We start from the raw sequence: 19,823 nt of genomic DNA, 5'->3' as shown, positions 1-19,823 counted from the left end.
TCTAGGGTTTATAATATAGAATTAACCCTCTGAGCTATGGAGGCTGTGTCACTGCAGGGACTTTTACAACCAGTACTCACGGTTAAAGAAGAGAGGATCTCCTGATGAGAGATGCGGATCCCTTCAGTAGGGATCTTTGTCTCTCAGATCAACTTAAGCTTTGTCCCCCTTTTCTTAGGTTGACGCAGCCTGTTTTGAAGAAATGAAATTCTAGTCAGGAGCTCTCCGCTCCTATGTGCTTCACCTCTAGCACAATTTTCAAAACTGAGGCATGGGGGGGCGTGAAGGGGGAGGAGCCGGCTGTGCAGTCAATGCAAATTTTTAAGATTGTGCCACACCTCCGGTTCACAGACTTCACACCCCTAATGTCTAAGAGGAACTCCAGTGTCCCCTAGTGGATGAAAGAGAAACTAAGAAATTACAGGTACATAAGTATTCAGAGCCTTTGCTCAATACTTTGTTGATGCACCTTTGGCAGCAATTACACCCTCAAGTCTTTTTGAATATAATGCCACAAGCTTGGCACACCTATCTTTGGGCAGTTTCGCCCATTCCTCTTTGCAGCACCTCTCAAGCTCCATCAGGTTGGATGGAAAGCGTCGGTAAACAGCCATTTTCAGATCTCTTCAGAGATGTTCAATCGGATTCAAGTCTGGGCTCTGGCTGGGCCACTCAAGGACATTTACAGAGTTGTCCTGAAGCCACACCTTTGATATCTTGGCTGTGTGCTTAGGCGCGTTGTCCTGCTGAAAGATGAACTGTCGCCCCAGTCTGAGGTCAAGAGCGCTCTGGAGCAGGTTTTCATCCAGGATGTCTCTGTACACTGCTGCGTTCATCTTTCCCTCTATCCTGACTAGTCTCCCAGTTCCTGCCGCTGAAAAACATCCCCACACCATGATTCTCCGACCACCATGCTTCACTGTAGGGATGGTATTGACCTGGTGATGAGTGGTGCCTGGTTTCCTCCAAACATGACGCCTGGCATTCACATCAAAGAGTTCAATCTTTGTCTCATCAGACCAGAGAATTTTGTTTCTCATGGTCTGAAAGTCCTTCAGGTGTATTTTGGCAAACTCCAGGCGGGCTGCCATGTGCTGTCTACTAAGGAGTGGCTTCCGTCTGGCCACTCTACCATACAGTCCTGTTTGGTGGATTGCTGCAGAGATGGGTTGTCCTTCTGGAAGATTCTCTTCTCTCCACAGGGGAATGCTGTAGCTCTGACAGAGTGAACATCGGGTTCTTGGTCACCTCCCTAACTAGGGCCCTTCTTCCCCGATCGCTCAATTTAGATGGCCGGACAGCTCTAGGAAGAGTCCTGGTGGTTCCAAACTTCTTCCACTGTGCTCATTGGGACCTTCAAAGCAGCAGATATTTTTCTGTACCCTTCCCCAGATTTGCGCCTCTAGACAATCCTGTCTCGAAGGTCTGCAGACAATTCCTTTGACTTCATGCTTGGTTTGTGCTCAGATATGCACTGTCAAGTGTGGGACCTTATAGAGACAGGTGTGTGCCTTTCCAAATCATGTCCAATCAACTGAATTTACCACAGGTGGACTCCAATTAAGCTGTAGGAACATCTCAAGGATGATCAGTGGAAACAGGATGCACCTGAGCTCAATTTTGAGCTTCATGGAAAAGGGTGTGAATACTTATGTACATGTGATTCATTAGTTTTTTATTTTTAATAAATGTGCAAAAATCTCAAAAAACTTTTTTCACGTTGTCATCATGGGATATTGTGTGTAGAATTTTGAGGGAAAAAATTAATTTATTACATTTTGTAATAAGGCTGTAACATAACAAAATGTAGAAAAAAGTGAAGCGCTGTGAATACTTTCGGGATGCACTGTAAATACAGCAGGCATATGTCATATACACTTACACCCATGTTTTGTTTTGTTTTTTGTTCCCCCCCCCCAAGATATTTATTTTCCTTGCAATACACACAATAGCTATTTGGCATCAATTAATCTTAAAAACAGAAAAAATGTCTGTCGTCAGAATGAAATAAGAAAAGAAACAAATTTGCTAAAACACACACATAGAGGCATGATATATGCCCGACCAGCGATGAAAGCACATATCAGCAGTGAATTCACAATCAGCCAATCACAGCTGGAATGCTTGTGCTGGCAATCATCATCATCATCACCACCAAGTATTTATACTTTGCCCTGTTCACAGGTAAATTATACAGATTTGGTTTTGCTTAATTACTCTACAGAGATTATGCACATGAAACGTTCACCCTGTATGTATGTGGTCACACTCCAAATTACCTGTGAGGGGGGCAGATTTGGTGAGAGTGCCATGAGGAGAGGCAAGTGAGGGAGGACCGAGTCTTGTTGGAGAGTCGCACATAGCCAGCTCCTCTCGCAAGAGACATCTTTTAGGGTGGTCATGAGGTAAGTCTTCAAGACACTTCTGAAGAGATAGCGTCAGCAGATCCAGCCTCTGCCGGGACTCTAAAAGGCGAGCCTGCACCTGGACAATGACAGAAGAAAGTAGATTTACTTATTATGAAAGCCTGCAATTACACAGGTACAGAGCATGTGAAGTAACACACTATGGGCCCGATTCAGACCTGATCGCTGTTATGCTACTGCTATATATCCTCTGTGTGATCCAGAGCAAAAAATATATATTACTTTTGGTGCATCACTCAGTGACGACTACCAATACTGCCATACACTACTGCTATATATCCTCTGTGTGTGATCCAAAGCAATAAATATATTTCTATTGGTGCATCACTCTGACTATTAGTACAGCGGCTGCCATATACTACTGCTATATATCCTCTGTGTGTGTTCCAAAGCAATAAATATATTTCTATTATGTATTTGAAAGGAGTGCTCTGTCTGCTGTATCTGAAAGGGGCAATCTGTCCATCCATCCAGGGGCTCCACCCCAATGTAAAATTAAAATAATAAAAGCTAAAAACAAAAAGCCTAAAATTATAATTATAAAAAAAATATCTATTTTTTTGTTTGTGCTGTACCCCAGTGTACTATACAATTTTTATTTTATTTTCATAAGTACTGTGACACTGCCGGTCAGAACGCAGTATATTATTTCCTACTCATAAATGCATTGTGCAACGCTGTCGGTGTAGTCAACTGCAGTGTATAATTATTATATATATTTCTGATTCATTTGTGCGACTGTATATTTTGATTTAAATTAATATTTTGTGCTGTGTCATCTCAGTATACATCCGGGGACTGCAGCTGCTCCGTCCATCTCGGAGTGTTCTGTCAGTCCACCCAAATAAAAGACATCTTTTTTTTTCAATATTTTGTGCTGTATCCTCCCAGAATACATCCAGGTGTGATCCTTCCATTTTAGGGTGTGTCTTATACTGTAACTTATTGTCCTATTTTCATAACTCTTCTTAACACCACATTGTAATTAATTCAAATTAATCTTATTAATACTAATTATAAATTAGATACATTTTAATGAAATTACTATAAATAAACTCTCCACACTCATATAGTGAACTTTCTGCATATCAAAGTTATCTTGGAGGAAATTAAATATTTGATTCTAAATAAATTAAATGAAATAAATGAAATTAAAATAAATTGAAATTAAAATTAATTAAATACATTAAATCTAAAATATTGTCTTTTTTTTAAGTCTTCTTTGCCTTAATCATCTTTTTGTGAACTGAAATTTTGAGCCTTGCCTAATGCTTTTTTTTTTTTTAAATACATTCTATTTTAAAATATTTTGTCCTCCCATTATATACATCCAAGGGCTGCCACTGCTCCTTCCAGCTACCTCGGTGCAACCTTTTGGCCTAAACTGGATAAAAAGAATATTGTGAGCTGTGAGGTGTTCAGAATAGTCTGGAACTGAGTGGAAATGAATGTTATTGAGGTTGATAATACTGTGGGAACAAAAACACCCCCAAATGTTTTAGCTGTTTTGATGATTTTTTTCGAAAAAAGATCCAGATCCAAAAACAAAACCCGCAAGGGTCCAGATCCAAAACACAAAGGAGATCCAGATCCAAAACCAAAACACAAAACCCCAAAAATGGCCCGGTGCACACTCCTAGTTAGAAGCTGGTTGGTTGGTGCTTTATCTTTGTCCACTTTATCTCTCTCCAAAGCCTACTACACAGACACCTTGGACACACAAAGCATAATGACATCAGTGAGCAATATGTATGTATATACAAGTAATGGTCTTAGAAGTGACATTATGCATCCTTCTAAAGATAAAAGGCGATAGCATAAGTCAGGCCCTGAAGAGGACCATGAAGACTGCCTACAAATCATTGTTGCAAGCAGTGGCAGGTAAATGAGCAATAAGGGCTATACCATAGGGGATAGAGACTTCCTGAGCACATCACATGAACAGAGAGTATGACTGGGTCTTATGAAAAGGCAGCTGCAAGTCTTCAAATGATCAGCTATGTTCAGTACATCTGAGATCTTCATCCTTCATCTCCATCCATGTGGTTATGTGACTGTGGGGAACTGTCAGAGGCATGCAACATCATAGCACTGCAGGGTGTGCACAGCTTTCTTCACAGCAGAAGACACATGGCAAGGAGAAACCATATCATATATCACTTCTTCAAAAAGATATGTTTAACTGGCTGGCAGCAATAAGGTTGGAGTTTCTGGACTTAAAGGAAGTGACTTATGTGGTAAACCATTTTATTGTTCATACAGAGCATTTGAATGAAGAAGACCATTATACGCACCTCGTTCACAGCACTCTTGTCCTGTGCCTTAACACCGCCCAGCATTCTCAGGGCATTCTCTGCTCCCTCAGCCACAGCCCTCTCCACCCGGTAGTGGTGTCTCAGCTCCTCAATACGGAACTCAGTGTGAGATAACTCCGACATGCCTGGGGGATATGGGTGAGTCTATAAGGACGTCTATAATATATGTCTTTAACATTCATTCATCTGCACAGTACAGCTTTCTAGTACTGGGTTATCTTTAACAGGGTGGATTTACAAAGGCTAATGGAAGCTTTGATGAGAGTCTTGTTTATAGTTAAACCACTAACAGATTTCTTTGTTACCACACATAAACAATTTACAATGTACAGCACATAAGTACATTTGGATCTGCCATGATAATTGACTTCCTCTGGGGCACAGGGCCATCTTAAATTAAGGGCACACTGGGCAGCTGCCCAGGACCCCCCAATTTTAGGGCAGATGAGCAGGGATGGGCTGGGCCTGGGGGGGATCTGCCCCAGTACTGGTGCCTCCAGAGCTTCTTGGGTGGCGGGTAGAGAATGCTGCCTGGCCACTCTGATTGTAAATTAAACACAATCAGAGCAGCCAGGCAGCATTCTTAATCTGCCTCCCAGCTTGCAGCCAGACAGAGAATGGCTGCCCACCAATCAGAGTGCAGCATTCTCTTCCTGCTTCTCAGCCTGCAGCCAGACAATGAATGACGGTCAGCATGCTGATTGGTGAATGACTGGAGTTATTCACCAATCAGAGTACCTGCCTCCCAGCCTGCAGCCAAACAATGAATGCCATATACGCCAGTGTATTGCTTAGCCCAGGGCCTATAATGCTTTTAAGATGGCCCTGCTGTGGCTCACAGATTTAAGCAAGATGAGCACACCTGTGGAGAAAAAGTTTGCACAGGATTGGGAAGGATTCTGACTGAAGTACACAGTAGTGGTGGCTATATTCTTATATTCTTACTTATTTTGTACTGTGCTGAAATAGGTTTTCATTTTATAGAGGGGGATTACTGAAATGATATACAGTTGTGCTCATACGTTTACATACCCTAGCAGAATTTGTGATTTTCTGGCCATTTGTCAGAGAATATGAATGATAACTCACAAACTTTTCTTTCACTCATGGTTAGTGGTTGGGTGAAGCCATTTATTGTCAAACAACTGTGTTTACTCTTTTTAAATCATAATGACAACAGAAACTACCCAAATGACCCTGATCAAAAGTTTACATACCCTGGAGATTTTGGCCTTATAACATGCAGACAAGTTGACACGAACGTGTTTGAATGGCTACTAATGGTAACCATCCTCACCTGTGATCTGTTTGCTGTAAGTAGGCATACACGGATACACCCACTGCCACTAAACAAGAGGACATGGATTTGGCACCAGCTCTGAGATGGCAACGATTGTATCTCATCCTAAACTGTTGATGGGACCTGTTTTGCACTTTGGCAGAAGAGCATACATTCAGGTGCACTCCACATGCACACAGGACTTTGACAGAGACCCCATGTTCTACACTCTCTTTATTCACATAAGTGATATAGGAGATAAACTGAGCATTATTGTAGATGAAAAGGTGGCACTAAAGGAGAAGTTGGGTGAACTTTAATATGGAGTCTGTACTTTTGTAAAGTTAAACTTTTTCCGCTTTGTCAGGTATTGAGGCAGGACTTGACATGAACATGGCTGACTGTCGAAGAACACCACTACAAAATACAGGCGTTTGCCAATGCTTGGAATATGACCTCCACTGACCCTTGCCTATAGCTTGTTCACAAGGGTGCCAGACAGATCTAACAACAAGCCTGGCCATAGCATGGGTCACAATTAGATTTAGGTTTTTTATGTATCCAGTATGACTGTATTCATCCAAATGAAAGCACTGGCAGGCTTTTACAGAATGCATTCGGTTTAAAAATATAGAAAATATGGAAGACTCAATTGTAAGGTAATTCTAAATGACTTGTTCAAAATAGAAAGAAAAAACAAACCTTGCAGTAACATTGCATCTGGAATATCCCATAGTCATCACATGACCCTTACCTGCCCCAGTCTCCTGGGAAGCTCTGCGGATCTGTGTGCGTAGAATGTGGCTTTTTTTGTCGCTATCTGATAACATCTGTTGAGCAGCTGAGAGCAGCTTCTTATCCTATAAGACAATGTAATTGCTAAAAAAAAATACTGAAAAATGTATATAATAGTATATGCAAACGTTTTTCACTTGTTGTGACATCAGTTCTTTAACCTGAAAGTCTGCCAGAAATGTATCTTCGGGAAAGGTAATGCATAAAACCTACAGTTAAGGACCATACACACTGGGCGATTTTGAGATGAAAGCAGCTCACTTTTGGTGTGTTGACCTGCTTTCAGCTGCAAACCGCCCAGTGTGTATGGACAAGCGATGATCGGTGAGCGCTGATGCGTGCTCCCGCTTCATCGCTGGCGGCCGCCATTCATCTACTGGTATTACCAGTAGATGAACGGAGGGGTGAGCGGCTTTCCATAGCGTCCTGCTATGGAAAGCCGCTCATCCCCGCTGACATCGCTGGGGAGTGTGGAAAAGCGCTCAGTATGTATGCACCTTTAAACTGATGTGTGGGGCAGATGTATTAACCTGGAGAAGGCATAAGCAAGTGATAAACCGGTGATATGTGCAAGGTGATAATGCACCAGACAATCAGCTCCAATATGTAAATTGACAGTTAGGAGCTGATTGGCTGGTGTGTTTATCACCTTGCGCTTATCACTGGTTTTTTACTTCCTTATGCCTTCTCCAGGCTTAATACATCTGCCCCTTATAAATTCTCTGTGCATTTTGGAAAAGTTAAAGATTCTTGATCAATTATGCCATTATTACCATATCAGAAGTTTCTTACGTATCCACTTAATCACTATTTGTGAAGGGGGAAAATAAATAAATAAATTGTGTGTGAAAAGTTAGATAAAACTAGCGTTTGCTCGAAGCTTTGCTCGCGTGGATGTCTGTTATTGCTTAGAAGATTTGACAGTAGCACCAATCCATTGCTACTTAACCTAACACCGAAAGGTTGAAAGTAATGTGACCAGCGACTCTATGAAATATATAAACTCACATTGTGCATAACCACAGTAGAATTGAATGTATTATTATAAATCTCTTGTATATAATATTTCATGATTATTATAACAATGTCTTAAGGATAAAATAACTCTGGTTATGTGACAGAATCCTCATTTTCCTTCAATTGTTGTTCTCTCTATATATTGGGTTCTTATGTATATGACTATATAAATGGTCTCCCCTTTCCTTGTCCCCATGTAAATATACAATGTGGAATGGTTATTCTAAGATCACTAAGTATCGAACACTCCCCCTCTTGGTTGGGACTCTGTCCTTTTTCCCTTCTAGAAAGTGTCCATTTCCTGGTCACGGATTAGCGCCGGAATACGTGACTCGGTCACGTGGTCGGCGCTGGTCATCTGACGAGGAGAGAAACAGAAACTGACGTTGTGTTGCATCAGAGGTCATGTGACCGCAATCGATCTCTCACTCTTCACCACCTTCCTTAACTATTTTGTGAACTGATGCTGTTTAGTCCAACAGAGGCCATGTCCCCTCTTCCCCTCTTTTTCCTACTCACTATATGAGGATCTTATTACCATATCGGTTGTGCCCTTACACCCAGTCGCGTGCTGGGGCCGTGTCATGTGACCCGGCCACATGACCGGCATACGTCACGCGACTTGGGGTGGGAAATAAGAAGCATTGACTAAATTAATATTATTATGTGTCACCGACAGGTGCGGTCATGTCACCGCCATTGACTAACCAATAGGTATTACTCTGAAAGGCTATGCCCCAAGTCTATCAACCTCCTTAACCAATAGAGATACCAGTAGGTGTCATCGACATTTGCGGTCATGTGACCGCTATTCACCAATCAATTGATCTGGTTTTGATTGGCTGTAGCCTAAGTCTATCATATCTAATAACCAATAGAGATATACAATCTCCAGTTACTACAGCAACAAATAACAAACATTGTTACCTATTGGTTGAAAAACGATCTTTATCTAGTTAGAGCAAGATAAATTAAGATTTATATATATATATATATATATATATATATATAGGACTATAACAATAGAATTTAGAACGATGTTTACACTAAGTATACACAATAGGTCTGCCTCCTATGCATTATACATGTGTTAAGAATTCTATATGAAGTGATTGGATTGATTACCTGCACAAGTGTTACTAATCCTCCTCATTAGAAAGGGTATATAATCCCCACTCAGTCATTGCATGGTATCCTTTGATAAAGCTGCTAAACTTTTTGGGGAGCAGCGAAACGCGTCAGAACCCCCCTGTTCCACACCACTTCAGTTTTGGCAATCACCAGTGTGTGTCTGAACCAGTCCCGGATCCACTACCAGCTTGCTGTGCAGCAACAAGAGGACATATCCGGCACTCACCAATATAAATGAGGACATTCCTAATCTACCATGGACTCTCATGTATGGAAGCCTTTCCACCTCTAAAGCGGTGACCGGTAAATATTCAAACAACCGAACTGTGCTATTCCAACCAAACCTCTATGGAATTAGTGGACTTATCTGGGCATACTATACAGGAACAGACACCAAGTGATCCCATTATGTACAGAAATATTAACTGAATGTGGTTATGTATTTAATTTATTTTTTTCAATTGTGAGGAGAGCAATTGCTGATTTTAGTAGTTTTATTGTTTTTATTATAATAAATTGTTATATTACTCAATATTGTTCTATTCCAGTCACTTCATCAGTAGCGCTGCCTGTACATTTTCTGTAGACAGCAGACAGCTCCTGGGGCAGTGTCTCTGACCTACCTGTCTGCCCGCAGCTGGCTCCGACGCTGTGCGGGTGAGCTCCAGTTCCTGGGATCTCTCCTATACCGGCTACTGTCTTAAACTGTCTTCTTTACCGTGCAGTGCAGCAACTAGCATGCAGTGCACCGTGCAGTAGCGAATCTTGCCACGGGCAAGAAGGACTTTTGCCCGGGCGCCGCCTTCCGGAGGGCGCCGCACCATGGCAAGATCCGCTACTCTGTGCCCCCCGCTGCCCGCTGTGTCCCCCCCCGCTGGTCCCGCTGTCCCCCGCTGTGAAGGGAAACTAGACGCTACGCGTCTAGTTTCCCTTCGTGCAGAGGACCTTTGCTGTGCGGTGCGCAATGTCGTCATTGCGCACCGAACAGCATTGTGGGACTGACAGACGCTAGGGGTCATAATTGACCTCTAGTGTCTGTCATCCGAGGAAAGGAGCGGCGCCGGCTGAGATCTGCAGCGGTCGGGAGCGGGGATAGTAAGTATTTTTTTTTTCTTTCAGCGGCGCTACTCCACTGTACAGGGGGCGTAACTGACCACGCCCCCTGTATGAAGCCACGCCCCCCATTTTCCGCCCGGGGCGCCAAAGGGTGTAGAACCGGCCCTGGCACCGTGCAAGCTAAAGAAGCAAGCTGTTGGTGCTTTATTTTTCATCAGATTATGATCTCGGCTGCCTGCCCAGCACCAACCAATAACAAGCTGCTGGCTACGTACCATTGAGAGGTTTTGCTTGCTAACAGGTGCAGTCACCAATGTTATAGAATAAAAGGCTCACTTTGCTAGCTATCCACTTGACTAAGAACATGGACAACCTCCAACCCTCACAGAGTATCACTACAGCAGCTTTGTGGTGAGTTTAAAGACATACTTTATTATTGGCACTGTGCTCCAAGTTAGTAGTATCAACCTCCGCTTTGCCTCCCAGATGGGGGGATTTGGTGTAGCTTATAGGGGGATGTAGTGTAGTGATGTAGTGTACCATATACTGTAGGAAATGTAGTGTAGTAATGTATTGCAGTATGTAGGGTCATGTAGTGCACTGATGTGGTGTAGCATATAAGGGGATGTAGTGTAGTGATGTAGTGTACCATATAGGGTATGTAGTGTAGTAATGTACTGCAGTATATAGTTGCATGTAGTGCACTGATGTGGTGTAGCATATAAGGGGATGTAGTGTAGTGACGTAGTGTAGCATTATGGGTATGTACTGTAGTGCAATGTATAGGGGCATGTAGTGTAGTGATGTAGTTCAGCATGTAGGGGAAGTATAGTGAAGTAGTGCAGTGGATAGGGGAATGTAGTGCAGTGATGAAGTGTTATGATATAGGACCCTATTCAATAAGGATTTCAGTTTCTGGGATCAAATAGTTGCCGTCCAGAAATTGAGAAAAACGCCCATCGTAAAAATTGCAAATGTATTGAAATATGTGGACTGATCATAAAACCATACGCAATTATCAGAACATCGAAGATTTTTCCTATCTGCACAATGCAAGGTCATCCACAATTTTTGCTACACAAGAGGCTGGAAGTGGTCATCGCTGACATCGGAGGACCTCCTTAAAAACGCCTGGGCATGCCTGCCTTTTTTCAGACACACCCAGAAAACGTTGGGTTTCCACCCAGAAATGCCGGCTTCCTGTCAGTCAAACAGCGGCTGCATTGTGATCACAGTGTGTACGCATTTTCTGTAAATATTTTTGCTGGCGCGTGCACAATGTGCACAATGTCGTTCGGCAATTGGCCAGATAGCGATTCGCAAATTTTGCAATCCTTAATGAATGAGGTTCATAGTGCAGTGATAGAGTGCAATGTAGGGGGACACACAAAGGGGGCATGTAGTGGAACACGCTGCTTGGGGGGGGGCATGTGACGCTTAGGGCATTTGGGGCACATAGAGGAATATTGTTCAATAATATCCCCATTTTTTCAAAATTGTTGATAATCTGATTATTTTAGTCTGGCAGAGTGTTTTTTTTTTTTTTGGAGGGTCGCCAAATTACTGCCTTGCCCGGGTGATGAAAATCCTATTTTTGGCCCTGCGCTGCGTCACCACCCCGCGAACACCTCTGTCTGTCAGCTGAATCCTCTGTAACTCCAAAATGTTTGCAATCTGTAAGAAACAAATGATGGTTTCTTATGATTTGCTTCTTCACCATATTTATGTTGTTCAGTGAAGAAAAGGCCACAACTTCCTCCCTATGTGTATTTCTGTAATGTCAGGTACAAATGAGGACACATCTGTACTTTTAGTGACATGCAGAAGCCATCTGGGCTCATAGGGCAATTTCAGAATCAAGAGTTCACCAACTTTTGGGGCATACAAGAATTATCCATCTGCCTAAAGTAGGGTGACATCTGGGTGAGAATGCAGCCACAGAAGACAGAAGGACAGGGATCTATTCTATCTGATAAAGAGCCTCCATTATGCCCTGTCGCTAGGGCAATTTCCTCTGGTTGCTGATTGTACACACCTACTGTATATGTGTGTTACCATTGGTATTATTACTGTAATATTTTAGTATTTATAGTGTTGTAGGTAGCTTATTTATATACAGTACCATATTAAGTTACTCTCTGGTTTGGTTTGTTATATTGATGGTGAATGTTTACTGCTGGTAGTCCTGTGAGTAGGAAGAAACATTTGTGATGATCCGCAACAAGATACCCCCTTGTTTGTGCCTGGATGACACAGTTACACACAAAATGAACACACGAGGGGGGTTAATTCTTTAAAGAAAACCAAATACCTATGATTACTCGGGTAGATTCACCATAATACAGGGTTGGTGTTGCTCCCCAGAGTCAGAAAACCAAATATTCTAGAAAGAGAAAAGAAGACTCTATCTTGGGGGCACTCTTTGAAATATAAATAGGGCCAGATATACCCTTAGGTATCATTAAAATATAACCTTTAATTGTATCTTTAAAATTAATAGGAATTTGAAAAGGAAAAATATATAAACACACACACAGGTTTATTCATATACACCTTGGGATCACTTGTCTATCACAAGGAGTTCAAAGAACACTGTACTTCTCTTTCCTGGCACGAATCGGATATCTGTTTGGGGATGGAGAGCCCCATCTTGCCCTTCCTCTTCTTTGTTGACCTCCTCGTCTTCCTTTTGTGTCCTGGTGCCCTCCCTTGGCACCACGATTCTTGTCTAAAAAACCCTCTGAGTCTTTTGCACTTTTTCTATTATTGAAAAACTGCGTCTCATTTGACTCTTCTCCAGAGGATTCAGCCTCAGATGATGTATAATTGTAGTTTGCCCGAGTATCCTTATTGTACACTCTTTTCTGTATATTCCTCCATTTAAATACTTGGCCACTTGCAAAATCCTTCTTATCCCTCAAAAATTTATTCTTTTTACGTTCAATTATAGTTTTTTCATAACTATCTAGGTCTCTCTTGTTTTGTTCAAAAACCCTCTGGAATTGACCATCCTGTTCCCATTGTTCTAAGGTTTTACCCAATGTATCAATTTCTTTTTCACATTCATCCAGCATTAAATTATCATGCTTCAGTAAGATGTTCGTAAGTTCATGTGAACATCTTAACAAGCATGTTTCCCATTCTGTTTTTAATGCTTCTGTGGCCAAGGGAAAAGCAGGAAAAACTTTCGGTCTCAAACCCCTAGGGTAAATGCGTTGTTTTTGATAATTCTCTAATGTGGTCAAATCCCAGCTGATTCTCAACTGTTTTTGAAGAACATATTTTAACTTATTAAAGTCTTCTTCCCACTTGGGGTTTGTGTCCGTGTGATTAATGTCACTGGGAAATATGGTACTGATGTCCTCATTAATTTTACGCCTTACAGTCAATTCATTTTTTAAGCTGAAGCTAGTCATCTCAAAGAAGTATTATACAGTGTTCAACTCTACAATCCTATCTCAAACTCTTCCCAAAAGAAAATAACGATACCAGACAAGTATATTGGCCTATAAAAATATATATTATATATATATATATATATATATATATATATAATAAGATTTTACTTACCGATAAATCTATTTCTCGTAGTCCGTAATGGATGCTGGGGTTCCTGAAAGGACCATGGGGAATAGCGGCTCCGCAGGAGACAGGGCACAAAAGTTAAGCTTTAGGATCAGGTGGTGTGCACTGGCTCCTCCCCCTATGACCCTCCTCCAAGCCTCAGTTAGGATACTGTGCCCGGACGAGCGTGCATAATAAGGAAGGATTTTGAATCCCGGGTAAGACTCATACCAGCCACACCAATCACACCGTACAACTTGTGATCTGAACCCAGTTAACAGTATGACAAACGTAGGAGCCTCTGAACAGACGGCTCACAACAATAACAACCAGATTTTTTTGTAACAATAACTATGTACAAGTATTGCAGACAATCCGCACTTGGGATGGGCGCCCAGCATCCACTACGGACTACGAGAAATAGATTTATCGGTAAGTAAAATCTTATTTTCTCTGACGTCCTAGTGGATGCTGGGGACTCCGTCAGGACCATGGGGATTATACCAAAGCTCCCAAACGGGCGGGAGAGTGCGGATGACTCTGCAGCACCGAATGAGAGAACTCCAGGTCCTCTTTAGCCAGGGTATCAAATTTGTAGAATTTTACAAACGTGTTCTCCCCCGACCACGTAGCTGCTCGGCAGAGTTGTAATGCCGAGACCCCTCGGGCAGCCGCCCAGGATGAGCCCACCTTCCTTGTGGAATGGGCCTTGACAGATTTAGGCTGTGGCAGGCCTGCCACAGAATGTGCAAGTTGAATTGTGCTACAAATCCAACGAGCAATTGTCTGCTTAGAAGCAGGAGCACCCAGCTTGTTGGGTGCATACAGTATAAACAGCGAGTCAGATTTTCTGACTCCAGCCGTCCTTGAAATATATATTTTCAATGCCCTGACAACGTCCAGCAACTTGGAATCCTCCAAATCGCTAGTAGCCGCAGGCACCACAATAGGCTGGTTCAGGTGAAACGCTGACACCACCTTAGGCAGAAACTGAGGACGCTTCCGCAGTTCTGCCCTGTCCGAATGGAAAATCAGATATGGGCTTTTATACGATAAAGCCGCCAATTCTGACACTCTCCTGGCTGAAGCCAGGGCCAGTAGCATGGTTACTTTCCATGTAAGATATTTCAAATCCACCGATTTGAGTGGCTCAAACCAATGGGATTTGAGAAAATCCAAAACTACATTAAGGTCCCACGGAGCCACTGGGGGCACAACCGGGGCTGTATATGTAGTACTCCTTTTACAAAAGTCTGGACTTCAGGAACTGAAGCCAATTCTTTCTGGAAGAAAATCGACAGGGCCGAAATTTGAACCTTAATGGACCCCAATTTGAGGCCCATAGACAATCCTGTTTTCAGGAAATGTAGGAATCGACCCAATTGAAATTCCTCCGTGGGGCCTTCCTGGCCTCACACCACGCAACATATTTTCTCCAAATGCGGTGATAATGTTGTGCAGTCACCTCCTTCCTGGCTTTTACCAGTGTAGGAATGACCTCTTCCGGAATGCCTTTTTCCCTTAGAATTCGGCGTTCAACCGCCATGCCGTCAAACGCAGCCGCGGTAAGTCTTGGAATAGACACGGTCCCTGCTGAAGCAGGTTCCGTCTTAGAGGTAGAGGCCACGGATCTTCCGTGAGCATCTCCTGAAGTTCCGGGTACCAAGTTCTTCTTGGCCAATCCGGAGCCACGAGTATCGTTCTTACTCCCCTTTGCCGTATAATTCTCAGTACTTTTGGTATGAGAGGCAGAGGAGGAAACACATACACTGACTGGAACACCCACGGTGTTACCAGAGCGTCCACAGCTATTGCCTGAGGGTCTCTTGACCTGGCGCAATACCTGTCCAGTTTTTTGTTGAGGCGAGACGCCATCATATCCACCTTTGGTTTTTCCCAACGGTTCACAATCATGTGGAAGACTTCTGGATGAAGTCCCCACTCTCCCGGGTGTAGATCGTGTCTGCTGAGGAAGTCTGCTTCCCAGTTGTCCACCCCCGGAATGAACACTGCTGACAGTGCTATCACATGATCTTCCGCCCAGCGAAGAATCCTTGCAGCTTCTGCCATTGCTCTCCTGCTTCTTGTGCCGCCCTGTCTGTTTACGTGGGCGACTGCCGTGATGTTGTCCGACTGGATCAACACCGGCTGACCCTGAAGCAGGGGTTTTGCCAGGCTTAGAGCATTGTAAATAGCTCTTAGCTCCAGTATATTTATGTGAAGAGACATCTCCAGGCTTGACCATACTCCCTGGAAGTTTCTTCCCTGTGTGACCGCTCCCCAGCCTCTCAGACTGGCATCCGTGGTCACCAGGACCCAGTCCTGTATGCCGAATCTGCGGCCCTCTAACAGATGAGCACTCTGCAACCACCACAGAAGAGACACCCTTGTCCGTGGCGATAAGGTTATCCGCTGATGCATCTGCAGATGCGATCCGGACCATTTGTCCAGCAGATCCCACTGAAAAGTTCTTGCGTGAAATCTGCCGAATGGAATCGCTTCGTAAGAAGCCACCATTTTTCCCAGGACCCTTGTGCAATGATGCACTGACACTTTTCCTGGTTTTAGGAGGTTCCTGACTAGCTCGGATAACTCCCTGGCTTTCTTCTCCGGGAGAAACACCTTTTTCTGGACTGTGTCCAGAATCATCCCTAGGAACAGCAGACGTGTCGTCGGAAACAGCTGCGGTTTTGGAATATTTAGAATCCACCCGTGCTGTCGTAGAACTACTTGAGATAGTGCTACTCCGACCTCCAACTGTTCTCTGGACCTTGCCCTTATCAGGAGATCGTCCATTTTCTTTGAAGAAGAATCATCATTTCGGCCATTACCTTGGTAAGGACCCGGGGTGCCGTGGACAATCCAACCGGCAGCGTCTGAAACTGATAGTGACAGTTCTGTACCACGAACCTGAGGTACCCTTGGTGAGAAGGGCAAATTGGGACATGGAGGTAAGCATCTGTCCCGGGACACCATATAGTCCCCTTTTTCCTGGTTCGCTATCACTGCTCTGAGTGACTCCATCTTGATTTGAACCTTTTTATGTAAGTGTTCAAATATTTCAGATTTAGAATAGGTCTCACCGAGCCGTCTGGCTTCAGTACCACAATATAGTGTGGAATAATACCCCTTTCCTTGTTGTAGGAGAGGTACTTTTATTATCACCTGCTGGGAATACAGCTTGTGAATTGTTTCCACTACTGCCTCCCTGTCGGAGGGAGACGTTGGTACAGCAGACTTCAGGAACCTGCGAGGGGGAGACGTCTCGAACTTCCAATCTGTACCCCTGGGATACTACTTGTAGGATCCAGGGGTCCACTTGCGGGTGAGCCCACTGCGTGCTGAAACTCTTGAGACGACCCCCCACCGCACCTGAGTCCGCTTGTACGGCCCCAGCGTCATGCTGAGGACTTGGCAGAAGCGGTAGAGGGCTTCTGTTCCTGGGAATGGGCTGCCTGCTGCAGTCTTCTTCCCTTTCCTCTATCCCATGGCAGATATGACTGGCCTTTTGACCGCTTGCCCTTATGGGGACGAAAGGACTGAGGCTGAAAAGACGTTGTCTTTTTCTCCTTTATACGGCAATACTTCCATGTGCCGTTTGGAATCTGCATCACCTGACCACTGTCGTGTCCATAAACAACTTCTGGCAGATATGGACATCGCACTTACTCTTGATGCCAGAGTGCAAATATCCCTCTGTGCATCTCGCATATATAGAAATGCATCCTTTAAATGCTCTATAGTCAGTAAAATACTGTCCCTGTCAAGGGTATCAATATTTTCAGTCAGGGAATCCGACCAAGCCACCCCAGCGCTGCACATCCAGGCTGAGGCGATCACTGGTCGCAGTATAACACCAGTATGTGTGTATATACTTTTTAGGATATTTTCCAGCCTCCTATCAGCTGGCTCCTTGAGGGCGGCCCTATCTGGAGACGGTACCGCCACTTGTTTTGATAAGCGTGTGAGCGCCTTATCCACCCTAAGGGGTGTTTCCCAACGCGCCCTAACTTCTGGCGGGAAAGGGTATACCGCCAATAATTTTCTATCGGGGGAAACCCACGCATCATCACACACTTCATTTAATTTATCTGATTCAGGAAAAACTACAGGTAGTTTTTTCACACTCCACAAAATACCCTTTTTTGTGGTACTTGTAGTATCAGAAATATGTAACACCTCCTTCATTGCCCTTAACAAGTAACGTGTGGCCCTAAAAGAAAAATACGTTTGTTTCTTCACCGTCGACACTGGAGTCAGTGTCCGTGTCTGTGTCTGTGTCGACCGACTGAGGTAAAAAGACGTTTTAACGCCCCTGACGGTGTTTGATACGCCTGGACAGGTACTAATTGGTTTGCCGGCCGTCTCATGTCGTCAACCGACCTTGCAGCGTGTTGACATTATCACGTAATTCCTTAAATAAGCCATCCATTCCGGTGTCGACTCCCTAGAGAGTGACATCACCATTACAGGCAATTGCTCCGCCTCCTCACCAACATCGTCCTCATATATGTCGACACACACGTACCGACACACAGCACACACACAGGGAATGCTCTGATAGAGGACAGGACCCCACTAGCCCTTTGGAGAGACAGAGGGAGAGTTTGCCAGCACACACCAAAACGCTATAATTATACAGGGACAACCTTTATATAAGTGTTTTTCCCTTATAGCATCTTAATATATATAATCATATCGCCAAATAAGTGCCCCCCCTCTCTGTTTTAACCCTGTTTCTGTAGTGCAGTGCAGGGGAGAGCCTGGGAGCCTTCCCACCAGCATTTCTGTGAGGGAAAATGGCGCTGTGTGCTGAGGAGAATAGGCCCCGCCCCTTTTTCGGCGGGCTTCTTCTCCCGTTTTTCTGAGACCTGGCAGGGGTTAAATACATCCATATAGCCCCAGGGGCTATATGTGATGTATCTTTTAGCCAGTATAGGTATTTCATTGCTGCCCAGGGCGCCCCCCACAGCGCCCTGCACCCTCAGTGACCGCTGGTGTGAAGTGTGTGACAACAATGGCGCACAGCTGCAGTGCTGTGCGCTACCTCATGAAGACTGAAAAGTCTTCTGCCGCCGGTTTCAGGACCTCTTCACTTTTCGGCATCTGCAAGGGGGTCGGCGGCGCGGCTCCGGGACCGGACTCCATGGCTGGGCCTGTTCGATCCCTCTGGAGCTAATGGTGTCCAGTAGCCTAAGAAGCCAATCCATCCTGCACGCAGGTGAGTTCACTTCTTCTCCCCTAAGTCCCTCGTTGCAGTGAGCCTGTTGCCAGCAGGACTCACTGTAAAATAAAAAACCTAAAAACTTTTTCTAAGCAGCTCTTTCGGAGAGCCACCTAGATTGCACCCTGCTCGGACGGGCACAAAAACCTAACTGAGGCTTGGAGGAGGGTCATAGGGGGAGGAGCCAGTGCACACCACCTGATCCTAAAGCTTTATTTTTGTGCCCTGTCTCCTGCGGAGCCGCTAATCCCCATGGTCCTGACGGAGTCCCCAGCATCCACTAGGACGTCAGAGAAATATATATATACATATATATATGTGCATATACAATATATATGCACTGTTGTATCTTAGATTGGTACAGTATTATTAACTCTAATAATATAATCTGTGCTGGACCGAAAGTTTTTCCTGCTTTTCCCTTGGCCACAGAAGCATTAAAAACAGAATGGGAAACATGCTTGTTAAGATGTTCACATGAACTTACGAACATCTTACTGAAGCATGATAATTTAATGCTGGATGAATGTGAAAAAGAAATTGATACATTGGGTAAAACCTTAGAACAATGGGAACAGGATGGTCAATTCCAGAGGGTTTTTGAACAAAACAAGAGAGACCTAGATAGTTATGAAAAAACTATAATTGAACGTAAAAAGAATAAATTTTTGAGGGATAAGAAGGATTTTGCAAGTGGCCAAGTATTTAAATGGAGGAATATACAGAAAAGAGTGTACAATAAGGATACTCGTGCAAACTACAATTATACATCATCTGAGGCTGAATCCTCTGGAGAAGAGTCAAATGAGACGCAGTTTTTCAATAATAGAAAAAGTGCAAAAGACTCAGAGGGTTTTTTAGACAAGAATCGTGGTGCCAAGAGAGGGCACCAGGACACAAAAGGAAGACGAAGGAGGTCAACAAAGAAGAGGAAGGGCAAGATGGGGCTCTCCATCCCCAAACAGATATCCGATTCGTGCCAGGAAAGAGAAGTACAGTGTTCTTTGAACTCCTTG

The 19,823-nt window shown here is 43.9% G+C and overlaps 1 protein-coding gene across 3 annotated transcripts in view; it reads right to left on the bottom strand.

The window, feature by feature from the left end:
* Positions 1 to 19,823, bottom strand: part of LOC134936600 (serine/threonine-protein kinase N1-like) — a 287,425-nt gene that overhangs the window by 97,915 nt on the left and 169,687 nt on the right. For all 3 annotated transcript variants that reach the window (XM_063931713.1, XM_063931712.1, XM_063931711.1), the window contains exons 4-6: positions 6,775 to 6,880; positions 4,721 to 4,866; positions 2,280 to 2,484 (exon numbers count right to left, since the gene is read on the bottom strand). In XM_063931713.1, coding sequence (XP_063787783.1) covers positions 2,280 to 2,484; positions 4,721 to 4,866; positions 6,775 to 6,880 — 457 coding nt within the window. The remainder of the gene's footprint in view (positions 1 to 2,279; positions 2,485 to 4,720; positions 4,867 to 6,774; positions 6,881 to 19,823) is intronic.

This window comes from Pseudophryne corroboree, chromosome 6 (genome assembly GCF_028390025.1).
Source record: "Pseudophryne corroboree isolate aPseCor3 chromosome 6, aPseCor3.hap2, whole genome shotgun sequence".
Classification (NCBI taxonomy): domain Eukaryota; kingdom Metazoa; phylum Chordata; class Amphibia; order Anura; family Myobatrachidae; genus Pseudophryne; species Pseudophryne corroboree.
The sequence above is the reverse complement of the archived record's forward strand: the minus strand, read 5'-3'. Positions and strand labels throughout refer to the sequence as shown.